This window comes from Triturus cristatus, chromosome 4_1, assembly GCF_964204655.1.
Source record: "Triturus cristatus chromosome 4_1, aTriCri1.1, whole genome shotgun sequence".
Taxonomy (NCBI): Eukaryota; Metazoa; Chordata; class Amphibia; order Caudata; family Salamandridae; genus Triturus; species Triturus cristatus.
Window position 1 is genome coordinate 978,459,390 of NC_140585.1, and position 21,134 is coordinate 978,480,523.

General features: G+C 42.5%; 1 protein-coding gene across 1 annotated transcript in view; it reads left to right on the forward strand.

The window, feature by feature from the left end:
- Window positions 1-21,134, forward strand: part of LOC146855932 (lysozyme C, kidney isozyme-like) — a gene marked incomplete at its 5' end in the record, with an annotated part of 138,049 nt that overhangs the window by 17,638 nt on the left and 99,277 nt on the right. Inside the window, one exon of the mRNA XM_085651188.1 lies at window positions 15,569-15,733. Within this exon, the coding sequence (XP_085507314.1) occupies window positions 15,569-15,733 (165 nt within the window). The remainder of the gene's footprint in view (window positions 1-15,568; window positions 15,734-21,134) is intronic.

Consider the following 21,134-nt stretch of genomic DNA (forward strand, 5'->3'; position numbering starts at 1 on the left):
CAACTGGTGCTTGGACCGTACAATGCTCGAAGATCAGGCCACCCTGGGCGAGCGGGTTTCTAGCTATTGGCTGGATAATGCGAGGTCGGCATCATGGAATGGGATGCAATGAAGGTGGTGGTTCGCGGGATCTGTATCTTTAACAAGATAGGGGTACGAGGTCAGCTGCACTCATACAGCGACAGGAGGCAGTTCTTAATGGTATTCCCCGGGAACTTGAAGGGACTCCGGAGGGTAGGGAATGTGTCCTGGCGGAACTGGAAAAAGCACTTGCCCTTGTAGACTGACTGTGGCACTTTGATTATAAAGCCTACATGACTAGGGCCCATGCTGAGAGAGACAAGTCAGGCAAAATGCTCTCTTGGCTTTTGCAGAGCGAGGTGAGAGGGAATGCCATACTCCAAGTGAGGGATGCCTCAGGATGTGATGTCTTCACTCAGGAGGGGATTAATACCGTGTTCCACCATTACTTCAGTGACTTGTTCTACGCTAGAACTGGGGTCAGTGAAGTTGATATGCTGTGCTACATTGCGGACTCATTGCTGCTGTCCTGAGACCCTGGGGTTGCAGCACAATTGGGCGTGAACATCACAGAGCAGGAGGTTTGTGCGCGATTAAAGAGATGGTGAGGGGTAGGGTTCCTGGGCTAGATGGCCACCCAGTAGATTTGTATGCGATGTATGCCTCGGATCTCTTTCCTAGATTGGTAACCTTGTTTAATGAAACCCGGGCATGGAGGATGCTCCCTCCCTTTAATGCGTGAGGCCACAATAATATCCTTGCCTAAGAAAAACAAAGACCCACTCCCCTTGGATTGATATTGCCCCCTCTCGATGCTTAACACCAACTATAAGATGCTGAGTAAGATATTCACAAACCTTTTACTACAACATATTTGTTCTCTGGTCCATCCTGACCAAACTGGCTTTATGCTTACCCGTAGCGCTGTGCCTAACATCCGTCAGTTGCTGCTTGCCCTGGATCAGTGTGAGCGCTCTCTCTTGATCCCCTACTCATGTCCAAAGACATCAGGAAGGCATTTGACTCGCTCTGATGGGAGTTTTTATATGCCACCATACTCAGCATGGGTTGTCGATTGCTTTTCGTTAAGTGGACGAGACTCTTATACACGCCCCGCTGGCTTGGTTTGAACCGGCTTGTTGGTCTTGGAGATGTGTGCAGTGGAGCTAGGCACCAAGAAGGGATGCAGTTTTTGCCACTATTATTTGCCCTGGCTCTGGAACCGTTCGCTCGGACAAAACAGCAGGGGTCCACTATCGCGGCTTATTCCTTTCTATTGATTGCCTCTATCTTTCATTGTATGCAGATGACATGCTTCTGTGCATGAGAGGTGAGGACTCGGATCTTGGAGGAGCAGTGACTGCATTGATGGATTTTGATTGTTTCTCAGTACCAGAGGTAAATTGGAGTAAATCCTGTGTTTACCCTCTCCAAGACGAGTCTCATAGGGATAGGCCTATACCGACTGTCCCGACCTTGCGGTGGGAACAGATGACCATTTGCTATTTGGGGGTAGCCATACATCATACCTTGGATCTACTTTATGAGGGCAATCTACGCTGTGCTATAGCCGCCCTGAGATGCTTGGTGGCTTTTTGGTCCACCCTTCCACTATCGGTGATCAGCATAGTAGTGATCTCTAAGATGGTTTTGTTGCCCCAACTTCTCTATCTCTTTGCGGCCCTCCCAGTGGAGCTTCCACTGAAGTTCTTACGAGAATTGGACTGTATCATGCTGACACTGTTTTGGGGAAATTTGCAGCTCTGAAGACACTGTGCTTGCCGGTGGAGGAGGGTGGACTAGCTGCCCTGGGTTTGAAACTTTTCTACTTAGCAGCACAACTACAGTAGGCTACCCGCTGGAGATCTCCCTGTGGGATGGAGTGGGATGTCGTGAGCGTGGCCTACCTTCCAAGGATCTCTTAACCAGCATCTTGCTGAAACCTAGGCCAATATCTCTGGTCTGCAGTATGAATATACTAATTAGAACGCCACGCTATGTTTGGGCTAGGGCGCTGCAACAAACATGCACTAAATTGCCATATACCTCCGAGCTGCCATTGTTGGTTACCCAATGCTTGAGGCGGATGGAGGGTTGGTTGGAACTTCATTGCTGGACGGAACTGGCGATCACAATCTTGGTTGATTAATGCCTGGGTGGTGAGTTCTGTCCCTTCATGGTATTGCAGGAACCATATGATCTGCCATTGAGACATTTGTTACTCCACTGATCTCTGCTGCACAGTGCTAGTGATTGGTAGGGTCACAGCATTGAGGAAACACCAGAGCACGAGTGCCTGCATTATATCTTTCAAATAACACGCCAGACGAAGGCGGTCACCTTGCTGTACAGAGTACTGATGAAGGGAGCACAACTGAATCTGACGCGCTTGAAGCAGCACTGGGAGGAGGACTTGGGGATGTAATTGACTGGCAAAGTGTGGAGGAGAGTGTTGGAACTCACACCCAAAGTGTCCAGGAATGTCCACTTCAAGCTCAAACAGTTCTCTTACCTCCATAGGGCATACCTCACTCCTTGGCCCCTATATTCTATGTTCCTCAGCGGGACTTCAACATGTCCTCATTGTCTAGCGGAAGATGTGGGCTTTTTTCACATGGTTTGGTCTTATCCCTCATTGACGTCATATTGGTCCAACGTCTTCCGGGTCACTTGCCGTGCCACTGAGCGGACCTTCGAGTTCACTCCTCTGTTGTGGTTACTGGGCCTTCATGACCGTAACGCAGCCCATACAATGACAGACAGATTTGTAGATTTGGCACTCATACTTACTCGCAGACAACTGACCATAAGTTGGAAATTGGCCTGAGGTCCTGACGCGTATAGGTGGGGATTGGCGTTGATGAAATGGGCAGACTGCGAGAGGGAGGCAATACGAAAGGGTAGAGGGATACACAGGATCCAGATGTTGCCTGAATGGGATGCTTTACTGGTGGTTTGCCCCAAACTGGGCCCTGACTGGCGAATTGTAGAGCAGAAACTACTATCTGGGATCACTTCCCCTTTCTCTGACCTGTGGGGAACCGGCCAGCCTTTCAACAGTTTGGAGTGTGATAGCCTGGTAGATAGTGAGCTCCGGGTAAGGCTGCATGCATAGACGAATACCTGCGGTGTTTGCGGGCGAATGTGGGGCCATGCTAGTGCTCTGCCTTCCCGTGCCTTCCCGTGAGCAGACCCTTGGTACATTGGCTCAATTGCTGCCCCCCACCATACACATGATTGATTTGTCAACTGTTATACCATTTGGCACACTACCCTGATATATAGCACGGTTCGTGACATTTCTGCTTTCTTTTTGTACTCTTTTTAGTTGTGTGATGTTCTGATTACATGCAAATAATTAAAAAAACGTTTTAAAAAATCATGACATGGCAGGCATTTAAAAAAAAAAATCATTTAATGTTACAAGATGGCAGAAATGAATCTTAGAACAATACATTTAAAAAAAGGCTTGCAATAGTGCATTTATGGAAAAAAAAAGCCCAATAGCAAATTGCAGCTGCTGGGTCCTTCTGAAAGAAAAAAAAAGAAAAAAAAGGTCAATAAATAAAACATGAATTGCAGGAGTGGGGAGCAATGGAAGTGCTTGCAGAAGAGGAAACAAAAGGGTTTTTATTTCTCACTGCCTACTCTTCAGCACAGAAAATGGTTGTTGACTGTTGTACTTTCTTAAGATGTTCAAAAAAATCTAATACCGAGCAATTATCGCCTACAAACAATTAAGGGCCTGATTTGCATATCCATGGACGTATTACTCTTTCAAAACGGTGAAGGATATCCCCTTAGCCGAAATTTAAATCCAATTATATCCTATGGTATTTATATTTCAGCGGATGGGATATCCGTCACCCTTGTGACGGAGTAACCCATCTGGCAAGATCTAAATCAGGCCCTTATTTCAATCCTCTAAGTTTTGCTATATTAAAATTCCTATTACGCTTTGGCACATACACAGAAAGCATATATCTTTGGCATAATAATTTTCTTGGTTACCTTTTCTTGGTTCTTGGAGATGCCTGCAAATCAAGATCATATGCATTTGTGTCTACCCTGCTTAGACCACTAGAGTAATTGCGTAGTCAGTCCTTCAGATTTTATTGCGGTTAGTCTTTGGTCATGTTTGGTGTCTTGATCTTAGTCTAGAAAGCACACTTTATTTCTTGTGTCTTTCCTTGTTGTAACTGTGTTTATAGCGGTTTTAAAAATAATTGTTGCATATTTATTTTATGTATATGCACATATGTAATTGGATTTATTTGCACGTAGTTCTGATAACTCCGGGTTCTTATCTTATCTTACCATCTCTTACCACTCTTAAGAATCCTCGGCCGACTGGACCTTTTTATCTGCTGTGAAGTGTAAAGGGGAGAAAAACAATCCATCCAAACAAGATCAGTAACCAAACAACTCCAACTCTAAAGAATCACTAACTCCGAGTTAAGTTTAGGGGATTTATTCCAAAGCCAAAAATAACTGAACATACAAACACCTCATGACGAGGTTAAGAAAATACATTGCCACTAATACAAAGTTTAATCTACACAACAACCTAATTCGATGAAGCATAAAAAGGATAATAAACTCTAAAAATATCAAGCAAAAGATAACTGCTCCAACATCAAAATCAGTCTTCATTGATACCTACAAAGAAATTGATTAGTCTGTCCCTACTCTAACACTAAGGTGACATCCCTACTTAGCATCTCCCAGGACAAGATCAGAAAAAGGTGTCAGCTCATGAAGACTTCCTAAGAAGTACACTCACATTGAAGGGGTCAGTAGCCAAAGCTACCAAACCTGTTCTAGTTTCCTTCCTCAATATCGATCTCTTCCTTCTACCCACATCTGCCCTTCTCATATGCTCATCTGTTCTCTCTGCTGCTCATCCCTCAGGGCACTGTCCCTTATACAAAATGCACAACATGGAAGACACGCGTCCGTTACACCTCTTCTGGCTGGACACCTCGTGGAGGTAATTTTCCATTGAAACCTGTACTTTGTCCAATAACAGTTGAAACGTCCTTGAGTCCCAGGCTCCCTCAGCGCAGAAAGTAGCATCTTCCAATTATCAGCATTCCTGGAGACTCTTGTAGCAAACGCTCTTGCATGCCTAACTCCTAAAACTAAAGGTTAGTCTTAGCTAACGAGGACAATGTCCTCACACCTGCAACAGAAGCCTGAGGAACAGAAAGTCCTTCCCTGTACATGAAAATCGCTGACTACCTCCAAATGAGAGCCTTCACAAGGATAGTACATTTCGGCCCACACAATTCAGCTAACATAAGAAATGCAAGTAGACCTCTCATAGTAAAACACAGACATTCAGTTAGGCCTCTATACATTAAAAACTACACACGTTAATAAACGTTGCATCTGCAAGCACTATATTTCATTACATTCAGCATAACTAACCATTCCTACACATGCAGACTTTAATATGGTGCACGTTTAAATCAAATGCATTACATTGCTCATGAATGAATTCGTTAGGCACTTTGCAATAGGCAGTTACATTTGAAAGTCATTTTACTCTTTCGACTAACACGAATTAAGTTTTTAACATTTCATTCACATTATTTATTATTACATTTACTTCTCTAATGATCGTCTGTTAATACAACATAAATTATATATGTGGATGCGGATTATATGTGATTATGATGCACCCCTACAAATTTCAAAACCTCATGGCGCTCTATCAGTTCTATGTGCTCTGTCCTAAAATACATTTTAGTGATGATCATGGCACACAAAGAGACCCTGACACTGCCAGCACTGATGGGTTTTTATAATGGGCTATGAAGTCCTATTGGGGGATCACTGACAGAATATCGACGGACAGAATATCAAGGTACAGGAACATCGAGTCTACAATATCGATGGACAGAATATCGACAGCCTATCTCTACAATGGTAAGTACAAAAATATCGAAAACAAAATATCGTTGTTTAAAATAGTTTTTTTTAAATGTCTTAAATATAATATAAAAATAATTAAATAATAAATATAATTAATAAAAACATGGTTAGAATTATTTAAAAATGTTAATAAATGATAAATGTAATGTAAAAAAAAATTAAACATACATATTTACTTTTTTTTATATATATTCTTAATATTAATAAATACTTATTGTGTTTAATTATAAAATATTAGAAACATAGGACAAGTTATAAATACATCTATATATATATATATATATATATATATACATAAACCTGTAATATAAATATAAAAATAAAATATATATAATAAATTAAAATATTAAAATTATTATTTATTTGAAAAAAATTTTTTTACACTACCTTAACTATAAAAGTAGGGAAATGTTGGATAGTGTAGGGGATAAAATTACTGTTCCCACTACAGAAAGTGCAACAGTAGTGAAAGTGTTGGATAGTGGGTGGGTAAAAATTGGGAAACAACCTTTACAACACAGTCATTACATCGCACTACATTTACAACGAAGTCATTACATCGCAACATCCTTTACAACGTATGTCACTACAACGTAGCCATTACATTGCATGTCACTACAAATCATGACACTACAACGCATGTCACTACAATGCAGGCATTACATCACATGTCATTACAGCGCATACCATTACAACGCATAGTACCCCTACACTATCCAACACTTACCCTACTGTTGCACCCCCTTGAGTTAGAATAGTAATTTTTACCCCTACACTATACAACACTTACCCTACTGTTGCACCCCCTGGAGTTAGAATAGTAATTTTTACCCCTACACTATACAACACTTACCTTAAATGCAATGTAATGGTATGCATTGTAATGGTATGCGTTGTAAAGGTATGATGTGATGTAATGGAATGCGTTGTAAGTGTAGTTTTAAAATATTCGTTGTAGTGGCATGCTATGTAAATGTGTGCGTTGTAGAAGATGTTGCGATGTAACAACTGCGTTGTAAAGGCATGCGTTATAAATGTATGCTTTGTAACGTCATACAATCATAAAAATTACTATTCCCACTCCAACGAGTGTAACAGTAGGGAAAGTGTTGGATAGCGGGTGGGAATAATTTACTATTCCCACTCCACCTAGTGTAACAGTAGGGAAAGTGTTACATAGCAGGTATGTAAAAATTACTATTCCCAGTCCAGTGAGTGAAACAGTAAGGAAAGTGTTGGATAGCGGGTGGGTAAAAATTACTATTCCCACTCCAGGGAGTGCAACAGTAGGAAAAGTGTTGGATAGCGGGTATGTAAAAATTACTATTCCCACTCCAGTGAGTGCAACAGTAGGGAAAGTGTTGGATAGCGGGTGGGTAAAAATTACTATTCCCACTCCAGCAAGTGCAACAGTAGGGAAAGTGCTGGATAGCGGGTGGGAATAATTTACTGTTCCCACTCCACCAAGTGTATCAGTAGGGAAAGTGTTGGATTCCCACTCCTGCAAAATAATTAACATTAATTAACAAATAATACATTTTTCAAAAATAATTTACCTCCCACTATATTCCCCTATAAACGTCACCACGAATATTGTAAATTATTATACAATTAACATAATTATTTAACAATTATTTAACTAATAACAATTAACAAGCAAATTAAAAACAATTAAAAATAAATTAGTTCACACAATTAACACTATAAAATAAATCTAAATAATATTGTATATAAAAAAAGAATACACATTTTATTAAAATTAAATTACTTCCCAACCGACTCCCCTATCAACCCACAACCAACTCCTAAAAAATTACACAATTAACATATTTACCAATTATTTATTAATAATTAATATCCAATTAATAACTAAATAATAATATGTTTAACACAATAAACAATATAAAGTATTAATTACATACATATTAATTATTAAAAATATTAATTAATTAATTACAAATAAATTACTTCACACGCTATTCCCCTATAAACCCACAACCAAATCATAAAAAAATTACACATATTAACATATTTACCAATTATTTATTATGAATTAATATCCAATTAATAACTAATTAATACAATTTGTACACAATAATATAACATAGTAATTACATAAATATTAATTAATAACATTATTAATTAATTATAATTACATTAATTCCCACCCTATTCCCCTATAAACCCACAACCCGCTACGGAACTAAACGCAATATTTATATTTTTAAAAATATTAATAACTTCTAAAAAATTCTTAATAGATATAATATAATTAAATTACTTTCCACTCTATTCCCCTATAAACCCACAACCCTCTACAGAACTAAAATATGCAAAATTTTACTAACATAAAATTAATTACTTGTAAAAAATTCAAACATACATTACAAAAATAAACTATACTTTTAACACATATACTAACATACAAAAATAATCGATATTATTAACAACGATATTTTTACTAACGATATTACTAACATCGATATTAATTAAAACAATATTTCTTACCTGCATGTCGATATTCTGGTAGACGATATTCTTGATGGTCGATATTCTGTCATATCGATATTTAAACACTGATATAATGGTATATCTATATTTAGACATCGATATTATGTCTGCATACCCCTATTAGGACATTATTGTATGATACAAATACACAGTGCCAACCCAGATTTCACCCTGCCATTTCATTGACATATAGATTAGCACATGGGTAGGAGCTGAGATCATTACCATCCATAAGAAGGGTCTCAGGTTCCTTCCCTCTAACTACCATCTGATTAGTCTCCTTGATAGCTCCCAGAAGCTCTTTAGTCTGATAGTTCAGGGTAGACTATTGTGTTGGTTAAAAAGTAGTTCTCCTGTCCCCATTACAAGCTGGATTTAAGACAGGGATTAGTACCATCAATCAAGTATTTTACTTACAACTAATTTATTGGAAATACGTGACGTTGGGAGGCAGAAGCCTCTATATGGTCTTTGTTGACCTCAGATCAGCATTCGACCTTGTTCCAAGGGAGCCGTTTTGACCGAGCTGGGAGTGCCTAAATACCTAACTGAGGTAATCATAAGGTTCCATCTAGATAATTATGCCCAGGTTTGTTGGGGTTGCTCAGGTGACTTGACAGCTCCTATTCCAGTCATTCGGGGTGTTCGAGAAGGCTGTGTATTGGCCCTAGCAATGGAGAGATCTCGGTGTTGCTGTTCACAGATGACACCCTACTGATTTCCAAATCCCCTGTGGGAATCCAGAATTTGCTTTATCGTTCAGTGTCTTCTGCGAGCAGAGAGGCCTAGAGATCAATATTGCGTCCTTAATCCCTGTCCACTCGACTCGTTCACAGCTGGTACACAGTGGGAAACCCCTGAAGAGAGTACATACTTTTGAATATCTGGAACCCATGCTCACTAAGCAATTTTGTTGGATGCCTCGGATACAGAGGTCCAGACTGAGGTTTGACCAGTATACAGGGGCCATTGTCGGGGCATTGCACCGTTCCTCATTTCGGCCCCTATCCTCAACCCTTCAAATGTATAACTCACGAGTGCTGGGAGCATCACTGTATGGTGGGATCTTTGGGACATGAAAACATTAAATCCATGGTGTCAGTTGAGAATAGTTTCCTTCCCTCCCTCCCTGTGATCACACCACCGATTCCTCTCTGTCTGGACCTGGGTCTCAGATCCCTTGCACACAGGGTAGGCCTCATACCACTTCTTTATTGGCGAAGGGTCTGGGTATCTGTTGATCTGGTGCCATTTCATTGGCGTGGCACCAACCTTGAGCTCTTGGCTTTTCATTCCTGGCTAAATCAACAAAATGCTTTCCTAAGGTTCACCATTGAGTACAGTCAACAACGACTATCTTTTTTAGACATCTCTATTTTTCCAAATGGAGGGACTCTGCATTGTGAACTATTCAAAAAACCAATGTCCAGGAATTCTTTGCTATCTTCTGATAGCCATCACCCAAGGGCCCTCAGAGAGAACCTCCCGGTAGTCCAGTTCCTTTGTGTCCGAAGGAACTGCTCTACTCGAGACCTTTTTGACAAACATGCCAGTGAACTTGCACTCCCAACTACGGGCGCGTGATTACCCCGAAGCGTCTGGTACGTCAAGCCTGGAAGAGAGCATCGAATAATGATCACGATGCCCTGCTAGATCACAATACTCACAAGACCACCAATGATAGGCTGACTTTTGTGACGACCTTCTGCACATTATCTAACCAATTGCAGAAAACAGTGAGGAAACATTGGCGGATCTTGAATGTGGCATCGGATAACATCCCGCCCCCACTGTTTGCGTTCAAGAAACGTCCGAGTCTGCGGAACAGTTTGGTCCATACACGACCCCTGTCACAGCCCACATGTGAAGTTAACACTTTGTGGGTATTGAGTCCGGTACGAGGCCATTATCCATGTGGCACATGTAGTGTTTGCCCCCAGACGACCAAAACCACATCAGTAGACATAGGTACTAGTCGCCCGTGGATTTTGCAGCGCCACACCAACTGCAACTCTGACGGCGTGATTTATATGATCACGTGCCCTTGTGCTCTCAAATATATTGGTCACACTACACGTAAAGTTAAGTTACGTATTAGTAAGCACAAAAGCACCATCCGTTGCAAGAAGCAGTCCACTTCCCTTACTGATCATTTTCTTGCTAAAAATCACAAGGCCGATGATCTGCGATGGTTGGTGCTAGAACGTCCTGTGATCCCTCAACATGTAGCAGACACGTCCAGATTTCTGTTTCTTAAAGAGCAGAAATGGATTTTCAGAATGAAAACTGACACACAAGGTTTGAATGATAACATTCCATGGTCCTCGATTTGAAACCTTGATAGTCTCTTTGTCATTGATTAAGACATTCTAATTTGAAGGACATTTCTAACTGACATGACACACAAACGTCTTATCAATTGCCCTACTTTTTATGCAGCACCCGTCAGGAGTAAGGTTGAGATAAGTCTACTTTTCAACTGTGGGTGCTAGACTCTTGTGTTCACTTCCATTGAACACGATTCACTACACCTCTAAGCATCCGCAGATTGAGTAAACACGTACGACCATCCACTTTAGGATGTATGGTTTCACGGTATTTGCATATTTCGGCTTTGGGACGAGTACCGCCTAGATGGTGTCTGTGTACCCCTCGGATAAAGCTCTGATCAAGTAGATCGTTTATATTTTAGTTGGGGACCCGTAGATCTTCAGATTACCTTCATGGTCCCAATACTGAACTGTGTCATTATTATGGCACTTCTATACTGTGATAGTTCGCATCAATATCATTGGCCGACGCTGCTTCCCTTTGAGCTGTATTGGCTCTCGGTCTCTACGCTTATGCGCGGATCGGGATACAGTACATTCTCTTCAATTTTGGTTACTTCGCGGTTGCAGCGATCAGTGTCTTTCTCTCGAGCATGACGAGTCATACAGGTATGAATGACAGATAGACCTACTACCGTTGTGCGCATGTGTGAGAATCAGTGTCTCTGTTTGCGCACTGAATAATTTCAGGCGCATGCCCACTGACAGGTTTCACAGTGGCAGCTGTTACAGATTAGGTCTTTTCACGCCAATTACGGCGGGTTTAAAAAGAGCTCTCCTTCCGCCTGTCGTCACCTTCTAGACTGTTCGCAGCCTGGCTTGAAGTACCGACGGACAGGTAGGAAAGGAGAGCTTCTAATATTAATCGCATTCTTAAGTCCTTCTTTTGTTCTAACGTTAATTTATAGTTAGATGGCGTATTTTGATGTGTTTAGCAATTCCCTTATACAACGCTATCTTGTTCTGAACTTTGTTTCTTTCTATCTTTAGTAACAAGTAGTGAGGGTTTGCATACAGAGGGCTCTTTGGGCCCTGTAGTTCTTCAGTTTGTAGAACTTTCTAGCATCAGACTTTCTCAGCCGTTTTAAAATTGAGGTTTCATTTAGGTCTCTCCTTCCTGCAAAAGTGCACCAATCAGGGGTTGTGTGTTTTTCTGGTTTCAGGCTTTTTTTAGGGTCATTACAATGTTTGATATATGGGTGAAGTATGCAGTCAGATTGGTAGCAGTATGCAAACTTTTCTGTTTTTACTCCACCAACTAACAGAGCGGTGCCTCTTTCTCCGAGCAGTCAGCCGGGTGAGGTGAGGCTGTTCTCCCACACAAAGCTGGGTAAGTCCAATATAGTTACAATCTATTTTTTGATTTGATGAATGTGACCACCCTGTGGGGTTTTCATCCAAACAATTAGTGCACAATTGGCATTAATTAACAGGTATTCTTTGAGATTGTGATTTTTGCAGCTATTTTGTTTGTGATAGTCTGACTCTTCTCTTTTCTCGGAAAGAAGAGGTGATTCTTACCCTCCAAATACTGGGTCCGTTTATCTGGTAGGGTGGCCATAGCCACAGACTGGTCGGACCAGCACATATATTATTTTTTATAAGCACTGTCTTATATATACACTTGCACGATTTGCGTTTACTTTGCAGTAGCTATATTTAATTTTTGTTGAGGTCCTGAAGAAAGCCGGGTCGAGTGACCAATCCGGCTGAAACATGTCGACCACAATTGTATTTAGCCAGGAATTAGTCTATATATTTCAAGACTATTAGGTTATTTTAGACATGACACTTGGACAATCTCACAATAAATAAAGATTTTTTTGCCCCAGTAGTCATTTTTAATTAGCACATGCACTAGAGCACTGCACATTTTTGGAGTTCACATAGTTGGAACATACATCTGGGTAAGAGTTTCTTCCGGAGCATCAAGGTCAGGTTTCCAGCAGGGCCTGCTGGCTCAAGACTGTGGCCGTTGATCCAGTTCTCCTAGAGGCCCAGATGACGAAGCTCCGCCAACAAGGGTGGGCTGATGGACTCTATAATCTTACCGATTTATGAGCAAACTATCTGATCTCTTAGGTTTCTACTTTTAGCTTCACTATTCAATCTCACGATTCTCATTAGTTATCTGTTTAGTTTGAATAGACTGAGCATCTCATGTTAGTTGTTAAGCCATTTCAGCTGGGCCTGGAAAGGGTCCTAAAGCTACCTGGGGTGGCTAAGATCCCACGGGTCAAATTTATTAAAAGCCATCTAAATGTGATTGGGTGTGGTAATCTGTGGTCAGACCCCAATGCTGCATGCAGGATCTCAAAATCTGAGCTAAAGGGATTATATTGGCGGCACATAGACCACGAGTTCTACAATAAGGAGAGGGTGGGCTCCCTCACAGCAGCCTTTCTTGTCTTTAAATATGAATACTCCCTGGTACATGGATGAGATGGAGCGCCCCCCCCTTGCAAAAGCAATGTAGATTAAAGTTCGATATGGCCCTCTGCCATCCCGTATTGCTACTGCTAAATGGCAGCGCTCTTGTTTCGATCTAGGCATGATGTGCCCTGCTTGCCTTGAGGCAGTTGCAACCTTTGAGCATGTTCTCTTTTCTGCTTTATCATACAAGCAGGAAAAAGTCATTATTGCTGCTCTGACGTAACATGGGGACTAGGGATTTTAGAAAATATAATCAAACTTCTGTATTTGCTGTTTCCCAATTTTTGCATTGTATGAGGAGAATAAGGATGAGTTTCTTAGCTACTGTCAACCCAAGGACAAAGGGGCCTGAATTGAACTGGATCTTAGAAAACCCTGATCTGACTTAGACTGTGTATAATGGCTTTCATAATTCAAGTTTATTTCACTAGCCCTTGCATTTTTGCTTGTTTCAGACACCTTCTTGCTGCTTCCTTGCTATCATCCTCTCAGAGTAGCAGTAGGGGGATGATTTGTATAATGATTTAGGCTACTGGTGGACACGAGTGAAATCAGTGCATTTATATTGGATTTTACATTGTTGCATGAACGTTCATTTATTTATTTGCGACTCTACAGCAACTGACAATCTCCTTCTTCATCTTCGATGGTAATGTTACAAGCTTTTGCTTTGCTTATTCAGTACATTTATCTATATTTCAAAATTCCACGACCTCACCAGGGTTTTTTGACTGCTCGACATTAAATTATGTTGTTTTTATATGATCTTTATTAATATTGTATTAACTGTTGAAAAGTTTTTTAAATGCTGTCCTGTATTTATTCTTTTATGGCATTTCTTGCCGAAATAAAGTTTATCTTGATTAGCAGCAAAATGGGATTCGGTGGTCTCGCTGGTGGAATACTGCATCATTTTAGCAATGAACCGGCATTGCTGCTTCAGTAATTTAAAACGTATGCCTTCTCCCCAGCCCTAACTTTTAACACCAAACCTACTTATTTATAAGTATCAACAAGTGTAAAGAATATTTGTTGGCTAATCATATCTCAGGTAAAAGAAACCGGATAATTATAACCCCCCTACTAAGAGAATGTTTCACCTTTTCGAAGTTTTCTGTGATGTAGATTGTGATGTATGGCAGGATGTTCAGATATTTTTGTCCCTAGTACATATTCTCCCATAATGAAATGTTGTTTATCAGCGAGCACTCCTGACTCTTTTTTACAATAACATTTAAAAAGTGTAAAAAATATTCAATGTTCCCCTTCCTATATTGTTGTGCAATTTGCAATTAGTAAATGAGCAATGAATGAAAAATAAAATTAATCTGTGAAAGGATGAGCTTCTTAAAGTAGGTTTTCTAAACCACAAATCATACAGGTGTGTCCTAATACCCAAGAATATCCTTTACAACCAGGACCTGAATTTTGTCTGTTGATTCAAGCTGCAGCAATGTATATTAGCAATGTATATTAGCAAGTTGCTAATAGCAACCACTGTAAATGCAACCCCCAGGTTCATCTTTCATTGTTGCATAGCCCCATCATCACACCCGGTATCTCACCGACCGACCGACCGACGTAGTTCTCACATCCACCAAACCCATTCCAAATCAGCAAACTAGTTGGGTTGTGCAGTCTGTGCCAGGCCCTCGCTGAAGCTAAGGAGTCGAGGCACTCTGAAAGAGACCACACCCTATGTTATGGAAAGTTTTCTTGAGCAGTTCTGAATATAGAAATCGGCAGCAGTGTTAGACGTAAACCATTGTATGCAAGCAGTTTTTAATGTAATTCATCTATTGCTCCTGGAATCCATGGTCATATTGTGCTGCTCATGTAGGAAGGATATTGTTTTGCCCGGGGAGCGGTCTTGGAATGGGTATTAATTTCTACTGGCGCCGAAGGGTAACTGGAAGAGATGAGAAGGGAAAACTCAAGTATTGGAGAAATACTGTTTCTAAACTGTTTCTAAACCTCCTGTCCCTCCCCACTCCTCATGACACAGACCCAAGTCAAACAAGAGCCTGGAGGGGTGAGGGAGCAGAAGGGAAATCGTCTTAGCTTCTTTTAGTGCAACCTGCTGATCAAAAATGGCAGAGGCCTCACAGGGTGCACAGCTCTGTCTTACAGGAGCATACTGTGAACAGCATGCAGTGAACTATTTTGCACATTGAAATGAATGGACGATATGCAACTTTTTATGTAGACACCTTAAAATGGCAGTATAATTAATCACATATTTAGCAGTTATTACTTAGTCTGCAAACCTGGAGATGCTGCAGAATTCTGCGCAACATTAATGTCCATTTATATTTTAATGCTGTACTTTTTCGCAGGGGTGTGCACTGCATACTATGAAAGCAGATTCAACACAAGCGCAATAAACTTTAATCCAGGTGACAAGAGCACGGACTACGGAGTTCTCCAAATTAATAGCCATTGGTGGTGTGAAGATGGCCGCACGCCAAAAAGTCACAATATCTGCCAGGTTCCATGTAGTGGTAAGTCGAATTTTCCCCCACCAAACATTGTTTTAATCCATTTAAGTTCAAGAATTCTGCCATAACTTGTAATTTGTTGATTTATGTAGCCAATATACCGTCATTAAGAAATTCAGGAATTAAAAAAACACTGGTTAACAATCACAAATCTAATGTATAAACACAAAATAATGATTGAGGGTGCCCAAAGCTAGTGGCGGCTCCTCCGTAATGGTGGTGGAAGCGTCGCTCCCCTGACTGGCGCAGAGCCAGAAAAGGAAAATTAAAACTGTGCTCTAGCATCGTTTTATTTTTAGTTTGCCAGCTTGTGCATAGAGGAGCTGGGCATGGGCAAATGGAGGAGGAGTGCTTGCGCACTCCCTAAGTGGTCATGTATGTTTGGCAAAGCGTCTCAGGCCGACCAAAACACTCATGCGCACTTAGGTTTCTCCAGTCCGGCTGCATTCAGCCGCCAGGCTGGAGAAACCCCCACAGACTCCCTGGTCTGAGCAGAGCGTCTTTTCCGCCCGCTCAGATCAATCTCTGCACTGAAGCACATGGATTGGTTGGGAGTCTATCCCAGGGGCTGCTGGGACCCAGGAAATGGCCATCCGGAGCAATGCGATGAGGGAGGCGACCAGCGGCATCAGGTAAGTTTTTAAAAATTATTATTAATCCCCCCTTCCCCCTGCGCTCGCTCTCCCCCACTCATGCTCCTCCCACCTGCCCCACGACCCTTTGTTACTGGCGGGCGCCACTACCAAAGCTCTGCTCAGAACCCAGCGGCCAGTGATATTAAATGTAGCGTGCTAAATACCAATGCTGCCTCACTCCTGTAGGTTCTTGCTTTCTCCCTTTTTGGTAGTGTTCCTTCTTTCTCTTCCTCATTCTTTCCCCTTTGTGTGTTTTCCCTCTCTTGGTTTCAGGAAACGTCTGATGAGGAAAAATAAATGCCGGTCTCTAGAAATGGGTGCTGGTGGCCCCTACCGGCAACCACTGGTTCAAAGTAAACCCTGTATATATACTTGGCGTATACATCTCACTTTTTTTGTTCTCCTTTTCTGACTTTCCTAAATAATGAGTGCAGGCAAGAAGAGAGTGGGGTAAAATGTAGAAGTAAATTGGGACATGCCACCCTTTAGGAAATTGATTACAGGGGCACAACCCCCCTCCCCCCTTTGCGAAGTATTAAGGAATACTGGATTTGGGCTCTATGACAAGCGCATTCGAAGTGAGGAGTAAGCCTACATGCATGTTTCATGTTTCCTGTTTTGTGTCCGGACTAATAGGGAGAGGACAAATTATTAGAAACTCCCCCTTAACCGTGGCCTAGAGACAGGCCTTGGATCCATAGAGGCCATGTAGATAAGGCTGAAACGGCTTCATAGTGGGGGTAGGGACACTATATCTGACAGACACCCATACACGTTTTTAACCATACCAAGGGCACCTAAAATTAATGGGAAACCGGGGTGTCCCTGACTATTTTTATGTTAAGGACCCCGGAGGATAAATACCGAAAGTGCTCTCTGGACTATGGTTGAGCCCATCCAGGTTAATAGGGACCAGGATAACTCCCTTTGATGACGCATGCTGTTAATAAAGTGGGTGAGGGTCTGAAAAGCAACTAAAAACGATTTTTCTCTTGAGTTGTGTTGCACAACTTGATCCGAATGCATAAATAAAGGATAGGCTGATAGGATACCTTTTTGTGTGGTGTACTTCTCAAATAATGTCAATGGTGTGGCAAATAAAAACTGTGAAAAACAATCCTCAGTACTTTGCCGTAGCTTAAAAGAGGCTAGTGAACACACTATTTAAATAAGAAAAACATATGAAACTTTCTCAATGTCCGTTTTGGCAAGTATATTACAAATTATGAGTCCCTTACATAAAACAATTTGCAAAACCAAGGTTAGGTGTACAATAACATTATTTTTACAAGGCTAAATTCATAATCCTGATTCTATGAACTGGAATTGTATCCCTACAATGGGTATCTGTAAATACAGGACTTTTGGCAGAATTACTGCAATCACAGCTTTAGGATTGGTGTGAATTTGTGGGCCTTCGTGGGACATAGTTACTGCAATAGTGGTTGAACGACCACAACTTACGAGTTGTTGTTTTTTCAGGTATTTCTTGTCAGTAGTTTCCAACCATGGAAACACTTTAAAAAAGTATTCCTGTTAAGTGCAGGAGTGAGCACATCGTTTTCAGTATGGGAACAAGGAAAAACCATTCCACTATTTAATGGGGTTGAAGGAAAAGAGGTTTCTGTGGTGTCAGTGGAAGGCTAAAATGTGACTAATACTGAAGAGAGTCTTAATGTGTGTGTGTGTGTGTGTAGAGCCTGGGATGATAACTATAGCTCACGATGGTTGCATCACAAAATCATCATATTTCTTTGGCAAAGTGACCGGTCTGCCGGTACGAGTGGATTTTTGGTTGACAGGGGCAGTGTGACACCCCCTCTTCAGAAGAGGTATCTCCATGCTGTGCTCCCATGACCTCACAGGGTAAAGTGTCTTGAGTGGTGTTAAGGTCATCTGTTTCACTTAACTCTTGAGTTTCACTTTGCACTTCTTCCATTCCTCGTTCCATTTCGTTGCCAGCTTCTTCACAAGAGTCTCGAGGGCCGCTTTGGACTTCTTGTTCGGCGTCTCTACTAGTGCTCGGCACTTCATTTTCCAATTCAAACCATAACCATCTATCCGCGGTGTCTGTAAGCCCATCGTCCTTCCTCCACCACAAGACAATAGACCAAACTTTGTTGTCGCTTAGCAAAGCAAAACGATTATAAAGCTCCTTAATTTGTAGTGGGCCGCTGAACTTGCTGTCACCTTTCCTGCACATCGTGCCCAATTTAACTCTGACCCAATCGCCAACTTTCAAGTAACGGTCCTTCACTCCGTGCTTCTTGTCAAAATACTCTTTGTATATTTTCTGAACTTTGGCGAGGTTATACCTAACAACAGAAGGTGACCACTTGCTCTGTAGTTTAAGGTTCATCCATACAGCGTTGTCCCCAGTGTAGGGTTCTCTGCCATGCAGAATTTTGAACGGACTGTATCCCGGGAGAGTGGGTGGTATACGATATGCCCATACCATTTTGTCTAATTCAGTCTCCCAATTCTTCCTAACGTGTATGGCAGCCTGGACCGAGCTCATGATGACTCGATTGAATCATTCAGCTGAACCGTTTGCCGCCGGGTGGTACACAGACATATGCCTGACTTTGATTCCGTTCCTTTTGAGGAAGTTTGCCCATTTCTCAGAGGTGAATTGAAGACCATTATCACAATTAATGATTCTCGGAATGCCTTCCCTCAAGAATGTACTGGTAAGAAAGGATATGATTGAGGAAGAGTCCGCCTTTTCACAAACTCTCAACTCCGGCCACTTGGAGTATCTATCAATTAAGACCACAATGTACTTCGGCACACTCCAAGAGTCCAAAATAGGTCCCAAGATGTCGACTGAGAGTTCCTCCCATGGGTTTTCAGGGTGTGCGTATTCTCCCAAGGGCGGTCTCAACATGGTAAATGACTTGTCAGCACTTGCGCAATGTCTGCACGCCCTTACGTTTTTCTCTATCCCATCCTCGTCGCCAATTTGTAGAGAATGGAGGCCGGACAACGTATAGCAGAAGTTGGTTTTAAAGTAGATGTGTGAGTGTATGTGTGCGTGTGTGTGTGGGCCTCCGCCACCACTCCTGCTTGATTTAACTGCTGCCACTGTTCTTGAGTTTGAGTTATGGCCTGCTGCTCCTTGGAGATTGACACTGATCCAGGTCAAAAATACCTGGGCTCAATATTATCCAAAAGAGGACAACGTTTAGTTTTCCAAATAATCTGCGGAAACTGAGTCTCTTTCAGAAGCAAAAAACATCCTGCTGTGGCGGAACAGGATGGAAAACTGGAGCCAAGAACGAAGAGTACAAAACAGTACAGGCCCAAAGAACTCTTAATCTCATCAGGCAACAAACTTCCAAGCCCCCCTCAACCCCTACTACGGCCTCAACAGACCTCTGTGATAACTTTGCTGATTTCTTCAATGACAAAGTCACCAAGATAGAACTCTCCTTGAGCGCACACCACAGTCCCCCCGGCAGTAAACCACCCCCGGGGATAGAAGATATCACACCTAAGCTCCCCCCTAACCTGTGGAATTCTTTCAACCCCATCTCCGAAGCAGAGGTCATCAAAATGATCTCCAGCGCCAAGCCCTCAACACACGTTCTGGAACCCATTCCTGCACAACTGGCCAAAAAACTCAATCTCTCTCTAGCCCCACACTGGACCAGGATCATAAATAGCTCCCTGACTACTGGAGTCGTGCCTGATTGTCTCAAAACCGGCCCAGTCACACCTCTACTGAAAAAGCTGGGTCTGACACTAACGATCTGAACAACTACAGACCCGTCTCCAACCTCCCTATCCTAGCGAAAATCCTGGAAAGATGTGTTCTTCTTCAACTTACTCAACACCTGGACAACACCAACCTTCTAGACTCCTACCAATCGGGTTTCAGAAAAGGCTGCAGCACAGAGACAGCGATCCTAAATGTAATTGATGATATGCACAAATCTCTTGATACGGGCCAATGCTACCTACTTATACTCCTGGACCTATCGGCAGCCTTCGACACGGTTGACCACAAATTACTCATCAAGGCACTGAAAGAAAGGGTTGGAGCGGATGAGGTGGTCTTACACTGGTTCACCTCTTTCCTACAGAACCGCACCCAAAGAATAAAAATCAAAAACTTCATGTCGGGAGGAGGAGCCTAGCGCGCATCCAAGATGGTCGCGTGAGCACAGGGCTCCCCGGACCCTTGCGGCTCCTCGGAATTTATCCTGAGAATATCCTGATGTGGTTTATGGAATCTGGCAGATGAAGACCGGCTGAGCACGTATCTCTTTTCAGAACTCGAATCGGACCTGGGAATCCTGAGTTGTCGTTGTTCGAACTTTTGGGACCCACCCGACGGAGGTGCCCGGGGCGAAGGTGAACCGTGGAGCCGTGTCGTAATTGAACAACAGCGGCTGCAGTGCGGTGCCAGTGACCGCTCTACCACTTTCGGTTTCACTTTCGGACTTCAGGGGGCTGGCCTGCGAATGCACTTGATGTGGCGGGGTGTTTCCTTGGCCTCTGCGCGAGGCCTTGTCTCCACCTGCCACTAGTGTGCCCATCGCCTTGGGTCCCCCCGCACCGCTATATTGTGGTCTCTGGTGAGGCGCTGGTCTGCGGTGCCGGTGCCCCTACGACTCTTGATCGGCGGTCCCCTTCGGTGTCCGTGACCACATGGGGGGCAAGGGGGGCCCCGAGGGGCGTAAGACTAAGGCCTCCCTCCGCGGGGGACCGGTCCAGGCCAACAACATGGACCGCTACACTCAGGGCAGAGGGTCCCCTGGAGCGAC